Here is a 16,953-nt window from a genome sequence, read left to right as displayed (position 1 = left end):
AGCGAGTGTCTTTATAGACTAAATCGTAGTAGACAAAATCCCAGCCCTACTCTACCCCAGTGCTGAGGGTCAGCCTCGAGGCCTCGCTTGTGCTAGGCCAGTGCTCTACCATTGAGCTATGTCCCCACTTGTGCCCATTTGTAAAAAGTGGGGTATCGCTGCCAGGCGGTGGTGGCTCATGCGTTTAATCCCAGCACTAGGGAGGCAGAGGCAAGCCCATCTCTAAGTTCAAGGCCAGCCTGGTCTACAGAGGGAGTTCCAGGACAGCCAGGGCTATACAGTGAAGCTCTGTCTTGAAAAAACAAAAACAAAAAATCAGAGTATCTTTATAAAATAAGTGTGTGTTGAATTTTGAAAGGTATATATAAAATATAACTTGCTATTTGCAGACAAATATTTCAAATTTCATTTTATTTATTTATTTATTTTTGTTTATTTGTCTTGAGACAGGGTCTCACTATGTAGCTGTAGCTATCCTGAAACTATGTAGACCAGGCTGGCTTCAAACACAGAGATTGCCTGCCTCTGACTCCTGAGTGTTGGGGCTAAAGGCAGGCGCCACCATGCCTGACTTCAAATTTTATTTTTAAAAATCAAACTGAAGCTTTTTTGTTGTTCCTAATTAAAAGAGCCAGACAGGGAGGAATGGAGAAGTGCAGGTCACTGGCTATAAAGCTACAGGTGTGGAACATAGTATGAAGGCTACAGTTAGTGATATTCAGAATGTTTGTGATGAGAATGGGTGTTCTTGCCACGAAAAGGGAGAATCATTGTAAAGTAATGGTTTGTTAGTTTGCTTGACTGTAATGACAATTTCACTATGCACACATACCACATCAGCACTTACTATTGTATACCTCAGATATATACAGTTGAAAAAAAGTCATTCAAGACAGCTCATCTGATAAAATGTAAGGCAGATGACAGAGTGCAATCCCCAGAACCCATTCATGGTAAAAAGAGACAAGTGACTCCACTCAGTTGTCCTCTGGCGCCTAAGTGTCCTCCTCCATATCATACATACACACAATACTAATAAATTGGAAGACACTCAGTGAAGGTTAAGGGACCAGGCACAGGGATGCTGCTGGCAATGTTAGGGAACCTTCCCTTTAATTGAATATCTGTTATCCTAATGACCGCATGGATTCTCTTTTCTCTTCCTCAGTAGTTTATATCAATTTTGAATTTAACTGTTTTGGCACTCAAATTACATCTCACCACTTCTTACCAGGCTGAGCATTTATAGTCAAACTGGCTAGTCTAGCCAATTGGCGGGCTCTTTGTTCAGTGAGAGACCCCTGCCAAAACAATAGGGTGGAGAGCACCTGGGGAAGACAGCTGATGCTGACCTCTGGCTTCCACAGGGACACCCACATGCACACACAACAGGAACACCCTCATGCAAGAGTGTGAGAGGGACTGAACAAGACACTCACAGCTGACCTCTGGACACACACACACACACACACACACACACACACACACACACACACACACATATAATGGAGTGTAATGCCAGCCAGAATTCCCCAACACCAACAACTGCCGAAATCCTCAAAGCTCAAAGCCCCTAAAGTCTAAAGCTCCCAGAGATGGAAACCTGCAAATGATAAGCCCCAAACCATAGTTTCCAGCAGTGGATGAGTGGCTCAATGAGGGGAGTAGAGAGCCAAATCTCTGGGATGCGTTAGTGTGCCCTCACTTGTATATAGGATACTTGCCAAGCTGTTAAAATATCACGTATTCCTCCTGCCCTGTCATACATAGTACTAGGCCTCCCTCCATGGGAAAAAAAGCAGCTCAGGGATCTTCTGAACTAAGGACACCTGCTCACACAGGGATACCTCCACGTCACCAAACAGTAGATGGTGAACTAGCTTTATCTAGAAATCTGAAAGTCAAATTTACCACAAAGTCGAGCACAGGAAACTAAGGAGTGCCTCACTTTGATTAACAATGGCACCCTCAAAGTGGTCTCCACTGTTCTGTTTGATCTATCAGATATCTGCCATTGGTGCTCCTGGAAGCACCAGAAATTTTAGAAACTTACCCATTCATGTATTATTGTCAGGAAAAAGCAAAGTGTTTTATTTTATTGTTTTTGAACATAAAAACATTATAATTTAAAAGTCCAGGGTTATTTGAAACTGGAAAATATTTTCTCTGTAGAAAATAGTGAAAATGATAGTATTTCCCAATAAGCCCTTTTAAGCCAAATAATAGCTGAATTATACATATATTGATTAGATTCTGGGATACAGAAGAAACCTATCTTCATCGTTCAGAGAGCTATGTTTTACTTAAGTTGTATAAGTGAAGGCATCTCAAGGATTCCAAATGCTGTATCGGTCAAGCACTAACCAGCCTGAAGGGAAAGGCCAGAATCAAGGACCCAGCAGAACTGTCAGGCCAGGAGACATATAAAGAGGAATGTGACAACCAAGGAATCAAAGCACGAGAGAGAAACCAGAGCTAGGATGATGCCAGGTGCTGAAGGTCAACAAAGTGTTTTATAAATGCTTATCAGAAGATGTGGTGGCCAACTGCTACATAATGATCACATTTGGAACTAGGTATGCTCAAGCTTCTGAAAGTAGATTGCGAAGTGTTACCAATAAAATGTTTTCTTTTCCACTCAACCAATGCATTTGGTGGAAACTAGACAAGTGCACTTGCCAGCTCTACAGAAAGGATGCAAAGTGCAGGTTCGGAGCATCACTATCTGCTAGGCACCCCTTCCAGGGGCTGAGATTCCAGCTCTCAGTGAATCAAAGACTAGCCAGTGAGCTCCAGGGACCTGCCTGTCTCTGCGCACCCTTCAACACTGGAGTTATGGATGTGCTCTGTGAGGCAGTCATCCAGTTATATGTTTTTCCAAATTGTTAGCCAGTTGTCTCTAAACTATTTACTTAAAGGAAACAAAGCCAAACCTCCCTGTGCCTTGTGCTTTGAGATGACACCTTCATTGTAGTTTTGCACATAACTAATTGTTTTGTTATTGTTTTTTCTAGACTGTTTCTTCTGTCTCTTCCATTCATCTACTTATGAGTCAGTTCAATACAGTTTAATATTTAATGAGGCTAGGCTGCTCTGGGCTGTTGAATGCTCTCCTACCTATTCTTATATGTTCCTTTTTCTATGTGAGTATTTTAGAATCAGTGTCTGTAGCTTCTAGTGAAGCACATTGATATTTTTATTGGGACCACCATGAATCTGTAAATTTCAGTATAATTTAAATGTGTCAGTGGCTGGCCACTTTTCAGTGCTGTGAAAATTAATATACAAATAATATAGATGTTCTAATATAGCTCTTATTTGAGAAGCATTTTTTCACTTCTCTGTGAAAGAGTGTTAAATACTGACTGTCTAATTTTTATTTTAGATTTCCATGGTGTCGGTAATTCATATTCCTGATAAGACTTACAAGCTTCCCTGCAGAATATTGTATCAATATTTACTCCTGGCTCAAGGTCAATTTTATGATCTTAAGGTAAGTCATACCATGTAATATTTGTTGTTTATAGAATTCAAGGAATGGCTGTTTAAAGAGAACTGTGGTTTTTAGTTAGCTATGGAAGTTAACTACTCTTGCCTGTTTGTTGAATTTGCTAGCTCATAAATTTTTCAGTAGCTTTTGTGACCCCCTCAGGTTCAGAGAGTAACTGTTGTTCACAATTGCCTTTTTACTGGTTTCTTTGATTTTCAGCAACTTTTCATGTCTGCAAATAGTAGTCCCAGTCCCTCCAGCAACCCGTCTCCTGCAGACAGGAATGCCGAGCAGAGCTTGTTGGAGAAGGCAGGACTGGCTGGGAGTGAAACAGAGCCGGTGGAGGAGAGCAGCAAGGACTGTGTGGTGTGTCAGAACGGGGGCGTGAACTGGGTGCTCCTGCCTTGCCGACACACGTGCCTGTGCGACAGCTGTGTGTGTTACTTCAAGCAATGTCCCATGTGCCGGCAGTTTGTGCAGGAATCCTTTGCACTTTGCAGTCAGAAAGAGCCAGACAAGGACATGCTGGAAACCTCCTGAAGCTGTCACAAGCTGTCAAGCTGAGAGTGTACTGTCTATGCAAGGTGCAGAACCTTGTGTCCTTAGGATCATAACACAGAATCTACAGTTGTGACTGTCAGAAGGAATTCTATTTTCATGTCATACTTGTACTTGGATGATGCAAAGATGTTCTTCCTGCTCAGCATGGCGAGCACTGGAGTACTACTGTCTTCATTGATACCTAAAACTCACTCAGCTCTTGAGAAGAATGTAAACATCTGCCTTTGGCCAGCTGGAAGATTTCATGTAATGTGGGTGAGAAAAGTCACTCAGAAAATCCATCCACTTGACAGTGCAGGAGATCCAAGTTTCAGGGTGGGTGACTGCTTTTCCATTGATGTAATCTGGAGTGAAATTACAAGACTGAATTCTGCTGAAAGTAATTAAATGTCTCCCAGTTTACAAAGTAGTTGGAAGGGGCTTTTTACCTTCCACTGCCTCTGAAATTTGTGGTAATTAGTGTGAAGACCTTGGTGAGGTAATCAAGTAAAACAGTGTAGATGGCCGTGTTACAGCTCCTACTTCCTTTTTCCTCTTTCTTTCTCTCTCTCTCTTTCTCTCTCTTTTTCTTTCTTTCTTTTTCTCTGTCTTTCTTTTTTTATTTTTATTTATTTATTTATTTATTTATTTGAGACAAGGTTTTTCTGTGTGATCCTGGCTGGCCTCAAACTCACTCGTAGACTAGACTGGCCTCAAACTCACAAGATTCACCTGCCTCTGCCTGTGGAGTGCTGGGATTAAAGGTGAGCACCACGGTGTCCGTTGACAACTTCTTAGAATGCTGCTGCTGCCGCCGCTGCTGCTTAGGAAGTGTTGACTTTACAATGTAGCAGAAGGGATGGACATTCATAGAAGCCTTTAAATGTTAGGTTGTCTATTTCCCTGGGTGAGGGACCTGCAGCCTGACCTGTGGCAGGGAACAGCATCTGCACGAGACGCAGCTCCCCACCACATAGTCGAGAGTGCAAACAGTGGGTGCTCTGTGCTGTTCAGTGAGGGTGTCGACCGGAGTGAGGTGTGTTCCATGCATGGTCTGTGTGCAGAGTTTCCAGCTTCCCTTTTGTTATCAAGACGAACTCGAATGGAGCATTGTGGGCGGTAACCTTGTATTATTACTCTATTTTTCATAACTTCGTTGTAGTAAAATATATGTTACATAAAGTGTACTATTTTAAGCATTTGAAATGTAAAATTCAATGGCGTTAAGTATATTTACAGACTCCTAGAGGCTTCTGTCAGAATTCGCCATGAACAATGTCACTGTGTGAAAACATTTGTGGGAAAGCAGTTGGTTTGAGTGCATTATTAGAGAAAACATTTGGTCCTATGATTCTGTAAAAACCCCACCTAGGGCTATATGTAAGCAGTGTCACGGGTGACAGCCACTTCCTCCCTCAGTGACTCCACTGCTCTCAACCTGGTGCCTATTGAGAGTTCAAATGTCTAAAGAAACTCCAGGGAAGGAAGGTAACTGTCTGAAGCGCTGCATACAAGCCTTTGGATTCTCCCCGTGGGGTTGGCCAGTTTTCTTAACACTTTCTATTAGTTGAGAAGAGCTTTGATGAAGCTTGTGACCTTGAAGCTGGTTTGGGCAAGGTGGGAGGAAATGATGTCAGCCTCCTGCACTCATAGGAACTCAGGCTGAGCTCTGCCCCTCTCTCAAGAGCATCCTAAATCTGTTTTCTAGGTCCTGAACATAGCCTTTCCCAGTGATCAGTCTCTGTCTTTCGATGCTTTCTTTAGTGTTTCCATCTCGAAACTTTGTCACCGTGGCCTCTATCTCTCAGGTCCCTGAGTAATCTCATAATTCATTAACTTGCTCCCAGGTTCCCTGTCCAACTATTTCAAATGTATTTTCATTTTTTCTTGTGTTCCTGACCTCTCCACATTTCCTGTCCTCCAGTCCACAAACTTGGCTAAACTCAACTCTGGTTGGTGTGTGTGTGTGTGTGTGTGTGTGTGTGTGTGTGTGTGTGTGTGTGTGTGTGAAACAGGGTTTCACTGTGTAGCCCCTGCCTACCCTAGACTGGAAGTACCCCCTCCCTCGTCTTCACTTCCTGAGTGCCGTAGGTGTGCGCCGCCATGCTTGGCTTTAGCTGTGTGACTGCAGTAGAAAGTCAAGGGCCTGATGGGTTGCTGGAGTCCACTGTGAAGCCACCTTTCCCGGTGTATCTGGGCCCTCAGCACTACTCCACAAATCCCTACCAAACTCCCCATCGCTTCCCAAACCTCGGCTGCTTTTCTCAGCAGCTGTGTCCCACACAGCTCCGACACCTCCAGCTCTCAGAGTTGGGGTCCAGTTCTGCTGTCAAATTGATTGCCTTGGACAGATTACTCGGCTTCAGTTTCCTCCCGGACAAAATGATGCTAGATCTATCCACAGGCTGTTGAGCGGCCTATGCCGGGTAGCAAGTGTGAACTGTGTAGACCTAGTCATAGTGCCGAGCAAGCTCTGTGAGCCGGACGTCTATTGCTTCGCTTAGCTAATCAAAGCGTGTAGACGTCCTCTTCTTCCCCCAGACAACAGAGCATTCTATCTCCTTTGAGGTTGACATTCAGCTTGCACTCTTGATCTCAACTGTGCTTGCTCCTGAAGTCTCAGAGACAGTTTGCCGTGTGTGGACATTGGCGATATAAGCAATGAGTGTGGTAGATGAAAGGCCTGCCTTTGTAGCCTACACTAGTAGAGAGAGGCCAGTCAGAAGAGGCTGTAGCGCACCAGATGGAGACAGTGCTGTGGAGAAGCTGAAAGTGGACCTATGTGGGTAGGCCAAGTGGAGGGTGGGGGTGGGGTCAAAATGTCAAATGCACAGTTGAGGAAGGTCTCTTTGGCCCTTTCAGAAGGTACCTGAGGGTGACTTGGAGCCATGTGATAATGTAGGTAAGAGGCCATAGTGGTGACCATGTAATTACTGAGATGGAGACAACTGGAAGAAACAGGTTTGGAGGGAAAGAATGTTGGTTCTGTTTAGTCACACCCACCAATTGGAAATCTAAGTGGAGATGTCAGATACACAGGTAAATATACTTAGTGCTCTATAGCGTGCAGAGGGGTGGTCCATCTGATTACAGAAAATTAGGGTCATTGGCATGGTGTTTGAAGCTATACAGCTTCAGGGAGGGCGCACAGGAAAAGACTGACCTGGGGACTGAGGTGTTGGAGATCCTAATATTCAGGGAGATTAGGGAGGAGCCACTAGATTAAGAAAGTGGAGAGAGGGAAACATGGCAGGGTCCATGGTTATCTGTTAGTGCTTAACCGGTTTTCCCCAGACTGAATGCTATCAGAACCATCATTGTATCGTTCTCACAGGTTCTGTGGCGGGGATTAGACAAGAGTGTTGTGCAGATTGCCTTGCTTGGGGCATCTTTGGAAAAGACTTGAGAGACCAGGGTGATTTAAAGGCCCAGAGGCTCCAGCCTTGGCCTGTGGTGACTCAGACACAGTGTGGCCTCTTCATGCAACCCTGGTGGCTTCAGGGAAAGCAGATCTCTAAACGGGGCCCAGGGCTCGGAGAACAAGTGTTTGCAGTGATTGTGCCCAAAGTTGTGTGACCCTTTCCTGTTTGTGCCTTAAAATTATGGAGATCTGAGCACCTCCCCCCCACACACACTATTTAAAGTATAATAGTAGCTTTCTAATGCTCGTGAGGTTGTACATCCATTTACCCTCAATTTCAGAACATTTTTCATTACTTCATAAAGGAACCCCTGTATCTGTCGGGCCAGTCCCCATTCCTCCACCTTCTAGCTCTAGGCAAGCATCAGTCTGCTTTCCATCTCTATACGACTGTTTCAGTCGTTTCATGAATGGAGTCACGTGGGGTCAAATGAAATGGTACCATTAGTGGTCTCTTATGACTACTGGCTTCTAGTTTACTTATCACCATCTTTTCTTTCTTTCTTCCTTCCTTCCTTTCTTTCTTTCTTTCTTTCTTTCTTTCTTTCTTTCTTTCTTCCTTTTTGTTTTGTTTTTTTGGGTTTTTTGAGGCAAGATTTCTCTGTGTAGCTTTGTGTCTGTCCTGGAATTCACTCTGTAGACCAGGCTGGCCTCGAACTCACCGAGATCCGCCTGGCTCTGCCTCCCGAGTGCTAGGATTAAAGGTGTGTGCCACCACCACCCGGCTCTCACCATGTTTTCAAGGTTCATCCACATCATAGCACAAATTACTCCTTTTCATTGCCAAAGCATATTCCATTCTATAGATAGGCCACATTGTGTTCGTCCACTCACCAGTGGATGAGCAGATGGCTTCTTCTACCTTTCATATGTTGAGAGTAATGCTGCTGTGAGTATTCATACACATTTTTATGTGTATAGACATTTAGATTCTCTTAGATATCTACCGTAAGGAAGGAAAAACTACCCTTTTAGGTTTAGTGTTTAGGGTCTAAATGAAACACAAATGACAGATTAATAGGAAAGAAGACATTTTATTTGTATACATATTGGAGTTCACAAAGAAATGTGACCCAGAGCTGGAGAGATGGCTCAGCAGTTAAGAGCACTGCTCTTCCAGAGGACCTGGGTTTAATTCCCAGCACCCACATGGTAGCTCACAACCACCTGTAACTCCAGTGTCAAGGGATTCTATGTCCTCTTGTGACCTCTGAGAGCACTGTACACACACACCTGGCACACAGACATACAGGCAGGAAAAACACCCGTACACATAAAATAAAATGAAAAAGAAAGGAGTGGTTAAGAAGTTGGGGCCTGCCGGGCGGTGGTGGCGCACGCCTTTAATCCCAGCACTCGGGAGGCAGAGGCAGGCGGATCTCTGTGAGTTCGAGGCCAGCCTGGTCTACTAAGCGAGATCCAGGAAAGGCGCAAAGCTACGCAGAGAAGCCCTGTCTCGGAAAAACTAAAAAAAAAAAAAAAAGAAGTTGGGGCCATGGGGCTGAAAAGATGCTGCTCTTACAGAGGACCTGAGTCTGGTTCCCAGCACCCACATTCACAGCTCACAAGCACCTGTGACTCCATCTGCAGTCGGCCTGACACTCCAGGGGAGCCTCCCCTCATGTGCGCACACCTGCACACAGACACAGACACAGAACTACAGTTATCAAAGGAATCAATCTGGGGTCTAATAAGTGAAGGGGTCATGGAGAAGGATGCTTATAGGAAAATGACTTTCTCGCTTTGAGACAAGAACTCGTGTAGCCCAGGCTGGCCTTGAACAGCTGATCTGCTCCCACCTCTCCAGGATTATCTGTGTTTAGGGAAATGACTGTCAGGGCAAATGCACCCCAGTTGGGAAATGTGAGAAGTTGGTGGTTGTTGTTTGTTTATTTTGTTTTGTTTTTAAACTGTCTGTCCAGGCATGGTACCGGAGACTTTGCACTTCCGGTGATAAGCCAGCCCTCCTTGAGATGGGAGGGAATTTATGGCAATTGAGTTCTTTTAGGAGACTCTGCTTTTATGCAGGTAAGAATGTCCAGAAACTCATGATTTCTCTCTAAGTACTTTTTACACCACCTGGCCAGCACACCTCAATAGTGGACCTGCCGGTCACATGGTAATGTGCAAAACCTTGTGAGGGATGTCTCAGCAACTTCTTGGCAAAGCCATTGAGACACTTCACACAGTAGTGTATGGGGTGTGTGTGTGTGTGTGTGTGTGTGTGTGTGTGTGTGTGTGTTTCTCTACATCCTCACCAATATTTGTTATCATTTCAGACTAGTATTATTTTAACAGGTTTAAGTGCTATAATTGTATTGTTTTAAAACGCTAGTGAAAACAATGTGTAACAAAATCCACCGCTATAACTACTTGTAGTGTGACATAGATTCACACTCACAGCAGCAGATCTCCAGGACAGTTTTCATCTCCAGAAACTGAAAATCTATGCCTGTAAAATCCCTCCTACAGCCAGCTCCCAACAACCACCATTCTGTATACCTATGAACTCACTCCTCTACACACAGCTCTGGAAAACCACCACGCTGAAACACAGGTGTGACTTTCTCTCGCTCTCTCTTTTTTTCTGGCACTTCTTTCTTTCTTCCTTTCTTTTTTTAATGTATTTTTATGTATATGAGTGCCCTATTTGCATGAATGCTTACATGCCAGAAGAGGACATCAGCTCTTATTACAGATGGTTGTGAGCCACCATGTGGCTGCTGGGAATTGAACTCAGGACCTCTGGAAAAGCAGTCAGTGCTCTTAACCACTGAGCCATCTCTCCAGCATCCAGGCGTGTCTCTCTTATTTGCATTTCTCTAATGAGTGGATATTGAGTATCTTTTCTTGTATTTTTCAGCCATGTATATTAAGACTTTAAGAAAAAATTATTTTATTATTATTGTGTATGTGTGTATATGTGTGAGTGAGTACATGTATGCTTGGCACATGTGTGGCGGCCAGAGGACAGCTTTAGGGAATTGGTTTGCCTTCCATTGTGGGTTCTGAGATCACACTCCTGTGGCAAGCACTTTTGCCTGCTGAGGCATCTCATTGGCCCTATCCACAGCTTTCACTGATTTTTAAAATTGTGCCATTTGACTTTTTGTTATTGAGTTGTAAGAAATCTTTATCATTTCTGGCTTCAAGTCCCTCGTAGGCTATTCGAATTATAATGTTTCCTCTCCCAGTCTGAGTTCTTTTCTTCTCACTTTCTTAATGATGCCTTTTGAAACATGGTTTTATAGTTTTTGGCATACAGTTTTTTAGTTTGTAAAAATTTGTTGCTAAACACTTTATTCTTTTTGGTGCTACTACAAATGGAAATGTTTTCTTTTGTTCCTATTTTCTTTCTACCTTATGTCCCTGTCTCCCTCCCTCTCCCTCCCTACATTTGTGTGTGTGTGTGTGTGGTTGTTGTATGTGTGTTCATGTTTTTGTGTGTGTACCTGTATATGTGCAGAGGTGTGGAGGCCAAAGGTGGACCTTGGTGTTTTCCAATTACTCTCCACCTTATTTTTTTGAGATAAGGCCTTATTGAATCTGCCATTGGAATAGGGGCTGCCATTTTGGCTAGACTGCCTGGCCAGGGGACCTCAAGGATCCATCTATCTTTGCCCACACAACCCTATGCTGTGGTTCCAGATGTGGGCTGCTGTGCTTAGCTGATGTGGGTGCTGGGGATCCAAACTCAGTTTCTCATGCTCTCACAGAAAACATTTGATCCACTGAGCCACCTCCCAGGCCTGAGTTATTTTCTTTATGGCATTTTGCGATTGTTCATTGCCAGTGAATGGAAATGCCATTCATTTTGTGCTGATAGCATGCCCTTCTGGACTGCTGAACTGTTTCATGGTTCTAATAGCTGTCTAGAGGATGTTTACTCCTGTCTGGATACAAGCTCGTCTCAACGTGAAAGAGATAATGTCACTTCCTTTCCAATATGGATGAGTTTTCTTCCCTTCCTTCCTCCTTTACTCCCTCCTTCCCTTTCCTTCTTCCTAATTTCTCTAGCTAGAGTTCCCAAAACAATGTCCAGTAAAAGTGAGCAGAGTGGACAGCTTCCCTTGTGCCTAGTGTTTTATAACCCAGCTTGGATGTCATATGGTATTGCACCCTTCTAGTCAAAGCCCACCCAGGTTCAAAAGAAAAGATTCCTCTTCATGGAAAAGAATATTAAACAATTTAAATAATTTTCAATTACAATTTTTAAAGCCATCACCAATTAGCTTCCTAGATACTAAGAGCAAAATCAGCGAGGAGAGAGTGACAGATGTCAATCAAATGTTGCTGCTATTTTTCATGAGATCTGGCCATTGGATTTAGCAGTGCGGAGGTCATTTGTGGTCTGTTCTTGAGGTGTGATGAAAACCTGTTCAGGATGAAGGCTGGAATATGAGAGGGATAAAATGGAGATAGCAAATATAACCAATCCTTTAGAGGATTTTGTTATGGTAAAAGTAGGGAGACGGTGGGATTACTGGGGTTTAATTCATGATGGGAGCAAACAGCATCACGGGCGAACGCTGGTGTGATGGCCAGGCAGAGGAAGGCATATGTGCCGTGGGGCTGATAGGAACAATAGCTGGCAGGCAGCCCTGGAGAAGCAAATACATATGTGTGCCTCTTCTCTGGCATCTCCAACCTGCCTTATTTCCTCCAACCTTATTTAGCTTTAAATGTTACCAGTTCTAAAGAGACAAACCACCCCCAACCTATTTCTCATTCAGACCTCCAACTCCTTTTTAACTTCTGTCCGTTTTCTGTTTTCCTTAGTGTTAAACATCTGGAGAAGGTATTTGACTCCAGTGATTTCAACGTGGGGACTTATCTAAATCACAAAACAGACCCTGGACACACTGACTCACAAGTTCCCTCGCCAGTCATTACTGCCTCCCAAGTCTAAAATCACAGTCATTCTTGTTGTCTTCCAGTCACTGTTTGATCTGTCTCTGTACACCGGGTTGGGGTAGTGTGTGTGCAGAGAGCTCCCAGTTAGCCCATCCTGTGGTCTTTTCCTTTCCTCGTGCTCTACGGCCCCTCTGAAGGGTGCTGTGTGCACCTGTTTTCTCCTCCCAGAGACTCACGGTCTTCAGTTTGAGTCATCACCGTCCGTTGACTTTTAGTGTCGCTGGAGAACTACTTCTGAGGAAGAGATAGCAATGTAGACCTTCATAACCATCCTTCTTAAAATTCCAACTCACTAGCTCTAGAATTGTAACCGATCCTCTTTATGCTAGCTTAAGAGACTTAGGTGATTCTAGTACCATAGCATGGGATGCTTTGTTAACTGGCTCTCTGCTCAGGCATCATGCTGAATGGAAGTGCATAGGAGTAGACCTCCTCTTCCAGTGCCTGGCCTTGGGGTGCTTGGTATTTTATAGCCAAGGTTAAATGTCACATAGCATTGTTCCCATGGTACCTCACCAGTCAGTGTCTCCTGGTTGAACACCATTGCTATGGTATGGGGAGCCTGCAAGAGCAGACTGCTGTTCTTAGAGAGTGCACTGTGCAAAGTGTAACAGTTTCCTGTAAAAGTCTGCCTCCCATCTTCCCTTCCTCAGCCTGTGACGCACTATTTTCCCAACTATCTAAAATCCCCCAATTCCACTCCTGCCCACTCATTGCTTCCATGACATCTGATACATTCATAAATCTTGATTCTACACCATTTTACTAATTCTAGTGTCTGTCTCCTTCCTGTACATTCTATACCTTGTTGTGTACCACACCTTTCTCAACCACACTGCTCTTTTAAGTCCCCCCAGAGCCTCAGGAACCTCTTCCCTCCTGCAGCTGGTTCCTCTTGCCACTGTGCTAATGATCTCCATGTATCTTCAGAGCAGAACTTTCTCCTGATCCCTACACTTAGATCTCCATGCTCTGTCTCACTGGCTCCTCAACCTCAACATGTCCAGAGCTAAGCTTCTCTTCTATGTACCCTGTTTTTCTTCCAGGGTCACTCATCTTAGTGAATAATAGCATCTACAACCTCATCCCCAAGCCAGAAATATGCCACCATTTTGCACCCCCTCTTCTACATACTCCTATCGCCCCCTGCAGGCTAGCAGCCCAACAGCTAAATGACTTTTCGGTAAATAAATAAATAAATAAACAATAATCATTATTGCCCCTGTGGCCTCTCTCTTGTCCCAACATAACTTCATTTCCCACACTTAACCAGGAATGCCTTTATTTAATTAATTTTTTTGTTACTTTTATGTGTACCAATGTGTGTGTGTGTGTGTGTGTGTGTGTATGTGTGTAAGCATGTGTGCATGTGAATTTTGGTGGTCTTGGGGGCCAGAGGTATCATATGCCCTGGAGCTGGATTACAGGCAGTTGTGGGCCACTGGCCATTGGTGCTGAGAACCAAACTCGGGGTTTGTATAGGAATAGTACACTTTCTAAACTGCTGAGCCATCTCTGCAGCCCATTTTATTTATTTATTTATATATTTATTTATTTATTTATGGTTTTTCAAGACAGGGTTTCTCTGTGTGGCTTTATGCCTTTCCTGGATCTTGCTCTGTAGACCAGGCTGGCCTCGAACTCACACGCCTGCCTCTGCCTCCCAAGTGCTGGGATTAAAGGCATGCGCCACCACTGCCTGGCCCATTTTTATTTTTTAAAGCTACTTTTTGTTTTGTTTGATTTCGTTTTTCGAGACAAGGTCTCTCTGTGTGGCCCTGGCTGTCCTGGATCTCGCTTTGTAGACCAGGCTGGCCTCAGACTTACAGAGATCCTCCTGCCTCTGCCTCCACGCTGGTATTAAAGGCGTGTGCCACGACACCTGGTTTTAAAACTACTTTTGATTTAAATCTTTCAATGGCCTCTTTTTACCATGAGGGAAACCTTCCAAATTGTCCTTTTCTTGATTCTTGCCTTAGATGACCCCTGCAGGCTTCTTCCCTGTGTTTACTCCTTCACACAATGCACTCCAGCTAGTCCAGACTATTTCCATGTCCCAGAACTTAGAATGACCCATGTATATTGTTCCTTCTTCCCGGCCATCACTTTCATCATCTCTCATGTCTGGCTCCTGTCACTTCTGGAATGCTTTGCCTCATGCCCAGAGCAGGTCCCTCTTCCTTCTCACCTAAGATGCCCTGCTTACGCTCATCCTTGCACTTAGCATCTTATGTCTTGTTGGCTTGTTCCTGGCTCTGTGTCCTAACACACTAGAACTGCTTAGGACAGGATCTGGCTTGGTGACCTGTGTTCTCACTGCTTTGCACAGAGCTTACCGTTTAACAAATATCTGCTGAATGATGAAGTGAATCTTAAGAAGGAACCTTAGGAATTTCTGCACTAATTTTTAATTGAGTAATATGACTTTATTCGCACCTCTTATTAGAGGTGGCTCAGGGTGCTGGCATTAGGGAGAGAATTAGAGTTCATGGTTATTTTTATCTACACAGGACACTGAATTTTACTAATTCCAAGCTGGTCATGGACCATTACTTATAAATGAATGTAAAAATTGGCAGAAGAGTTTAGCATTTGAAGTGGGAGTTGGAGGCAGGAAAACCAAGATCAAGACAGTATCACAGTAACTCAGATGAGAAGATTAAGGGCCTAAACGTTTCATTGTTGCCCCGGTGATGAGTTCTAATTTATGAGTTGCCTCATTTAAGGATAATTAATTTAAAGACACTGTGTGCATCTGGCTTGGCAGAGGGAGTGACTGTGTTGGGAGCACATATCCACTGCTTTGGCATGGATATGGTTTGAGTAGTTCCCAGTGTTTCATGTGTTCAAATTTAAGCCCTCAAAGGAAGGATTTAAATGGGCAGAAACTTAATCCAAATGTGGTATTTACAGATGGAACCTTTGAATATGACTAGAGAAAGTAATCAAGATAAATCCCTAGTGATTGAACTGTGGTGGTCTTCTAGAAAAGTTAGGGAAGAAAGATCAGAGGATGGACACACACACACACACACACACACACACACACGCACACACTCCCAGGTTTGCACCGTATGATGTATGTGATGCCTGGAGACTCTTTCAGAAAAGCTATCATCAAATGTGAGCACTCAGAACTTTAGAATTTTTGTGCTAAAATATCTGTTTTTTTTAAGGTTACCTAACCTTAGATATTTCATTATAGTAACAGCATCAATTTAAAAAATGGATTGCTACATCTACTTTTCCCAATTGATTGTTGGCCCTGTGGATTAGGCTCTAGCTTACTTGTGTCTATATTTTATAGAATGTTACTCAGTTATTCGATAATCCATCTCTTCATTCATTCATTCATTCATTCATTCATTCATCAAATCATTAGATGGTGTGCTTTGACCTATCTGCTGTTCTGGAAGAGGACAAGATAGCAGAGGTCTTTGCCTTTGTGGCACCCACTTATGTGGACAGGACGTAAAGGAGTTAAACATCTGAAAGCGGGCTGGTCCATACAGTCATCTAATTAAACAGCAAGAGAAAAACAAAGATGATACAGTTTTGCGTTACATATTATGAAAGGGCAGTGGGGGGTAATTGGAGTTCAAGTGGTAATAGGGAGGCCTCTCTGAACTCTCTTGAGTTCTAGCACTTAAAAGACAACAGCCTTAATAAGAGCTGTGCCCAGCAATTTGCACAAAGGACCGACAACTTGAAGTCCCAAGGTGAGAAAGAACTGTACAGTGTTAAGAACAGAGAAGAAGCTGTGTGACTGAAACCAAAAGAGCAAGAAAGAGTGTATGAGTGTGTGTATGTGTGTGTGTATGTGTGAGTGTATGTGTGTGTATATATATATATATATATATATATATATATATATATATATATATATAAATATATATGTGTATGTGTGTGAGTGTGTGTATGTGTGTGAGTGTGTGCATGTGTATGTATGTGTGTGTGAGTGTGTGTGTCAGTGGTGGAGGTGGGGGTCCACAGGCAGGCCCTGAGCATGGGCAGGTGTGAGCAGCCAGGGTCTTCTCTACAGCAGGAAGATGGGAGAGTGAGCTCAGGGAGATGACATGCTTGAGTTAGACTTCCTAAGCCTGAGGGAGGAGGATATTTGGGGAGGAGAAGAGAAGTAAATCAAGAGTTCAGTCTTAGCCGGGTGGTGGTGGTGCACGCCTTTAATCCCAGCACTCGGGAGGCAGAGGCAGGAGAATCCCTGTGAGTTTGAGGCCAGCCTGGTCTACAGAGCAAGTTCCAGAACAGCCAGGGCTACACAGAGAAACCCTGTCTTGAAAAACAGAACAAAAGAGCTCAATGTTAGACATTTTACACGTGAGATGTAATGTTAAGCCCATCTTGTTTGTTTTGTTGAATGTGTTGACACTCCAGGCACTTAATCTAACTGTCTTACAGAAATTCTGCAAAAATATATCATGTACAGGACTGGGTCAGGTTTCAGGAGGAAGACTGGAAATCGGATGTTTTCTAAGCATTAAAGGCTCTGCGCTGTGCCAGCAATTACGCTTTGGTTTTTCTGTATCAAATCTTTTTTTCTTATGTGCATGGTATTTGCATGTGTATACAT

The 16,953-nt window shown here is 43.6% G+C and overlaps 2 protein-coding genes across 3 annotated transcripts in view; both read left to right on the top strand.

Annotated features, from left to right (window-relative positions):
* Positions 1–16,953, top strand: part of Cgrrf1 (cell growth regulator with ring finger domain 1) — a 41,417-nt gene that overhangs the window by 16,370 nt on the left and 8,094 nt on the right. Inside the window, exons 5-6 of one of the 2 annotated variants that reach the window (XR_008217105.1) lie at positions 3,386–3,493; positions 3,710–4,366. Coding sequence is in view for 1 of the 2 variants with exons in the window: in XM_052733427.1 (XP_052589387.1) it covers positions 3,386–3,493; positions 3,710–4,030 (429 nt within the window). In the remaining variant the exon portion in view is untranslated. Of the gene's footprint in view, positions 1–3,385; positions 3,494–3,709; positions 16,887–16,953 lie in introns of those variants that run through there. The other variant, XM_052733427.1, reaches the window with a different exon arrangement.
* Positions 4,255–16,953, top strand: part of Samd4a (sterile alpha motif domain containing 4A) — a 250,240-nt gene continuing 237,541 nt past the window's right edge. The window contains exon 1 of the mRNA XM_052733425.1: positions 4,255–4,366. The gene's annotated coding sequence lies outside the window, so the exon portion shown is untranslated. The remainder of the gene's footprint in view (positions 4,367–16,953) is intronic.

Source organism: Peromyscus californicus, unplaced genomic scaffold (genome assembly GCF_007827085.1).
Source record: "Peromyscus californicus insignis strain IS unplaced genomic scaffold, ASM782708v3 Scaffold_12__1_contigs__length_115047231, whole genome shotgun sequence".
Classification (NCBI taxonomy): domain Eukaryota; kingdom Metazoa; phylum Chordata; class Mammalia; order Rodentia; family Cricetidae; genus Peromyscus; species Peromyscus californicus.
Note: the sequence above shows the minus strand (reverse complement) of the source record. Positions and strands in the feature narration are given on the sequence as shown.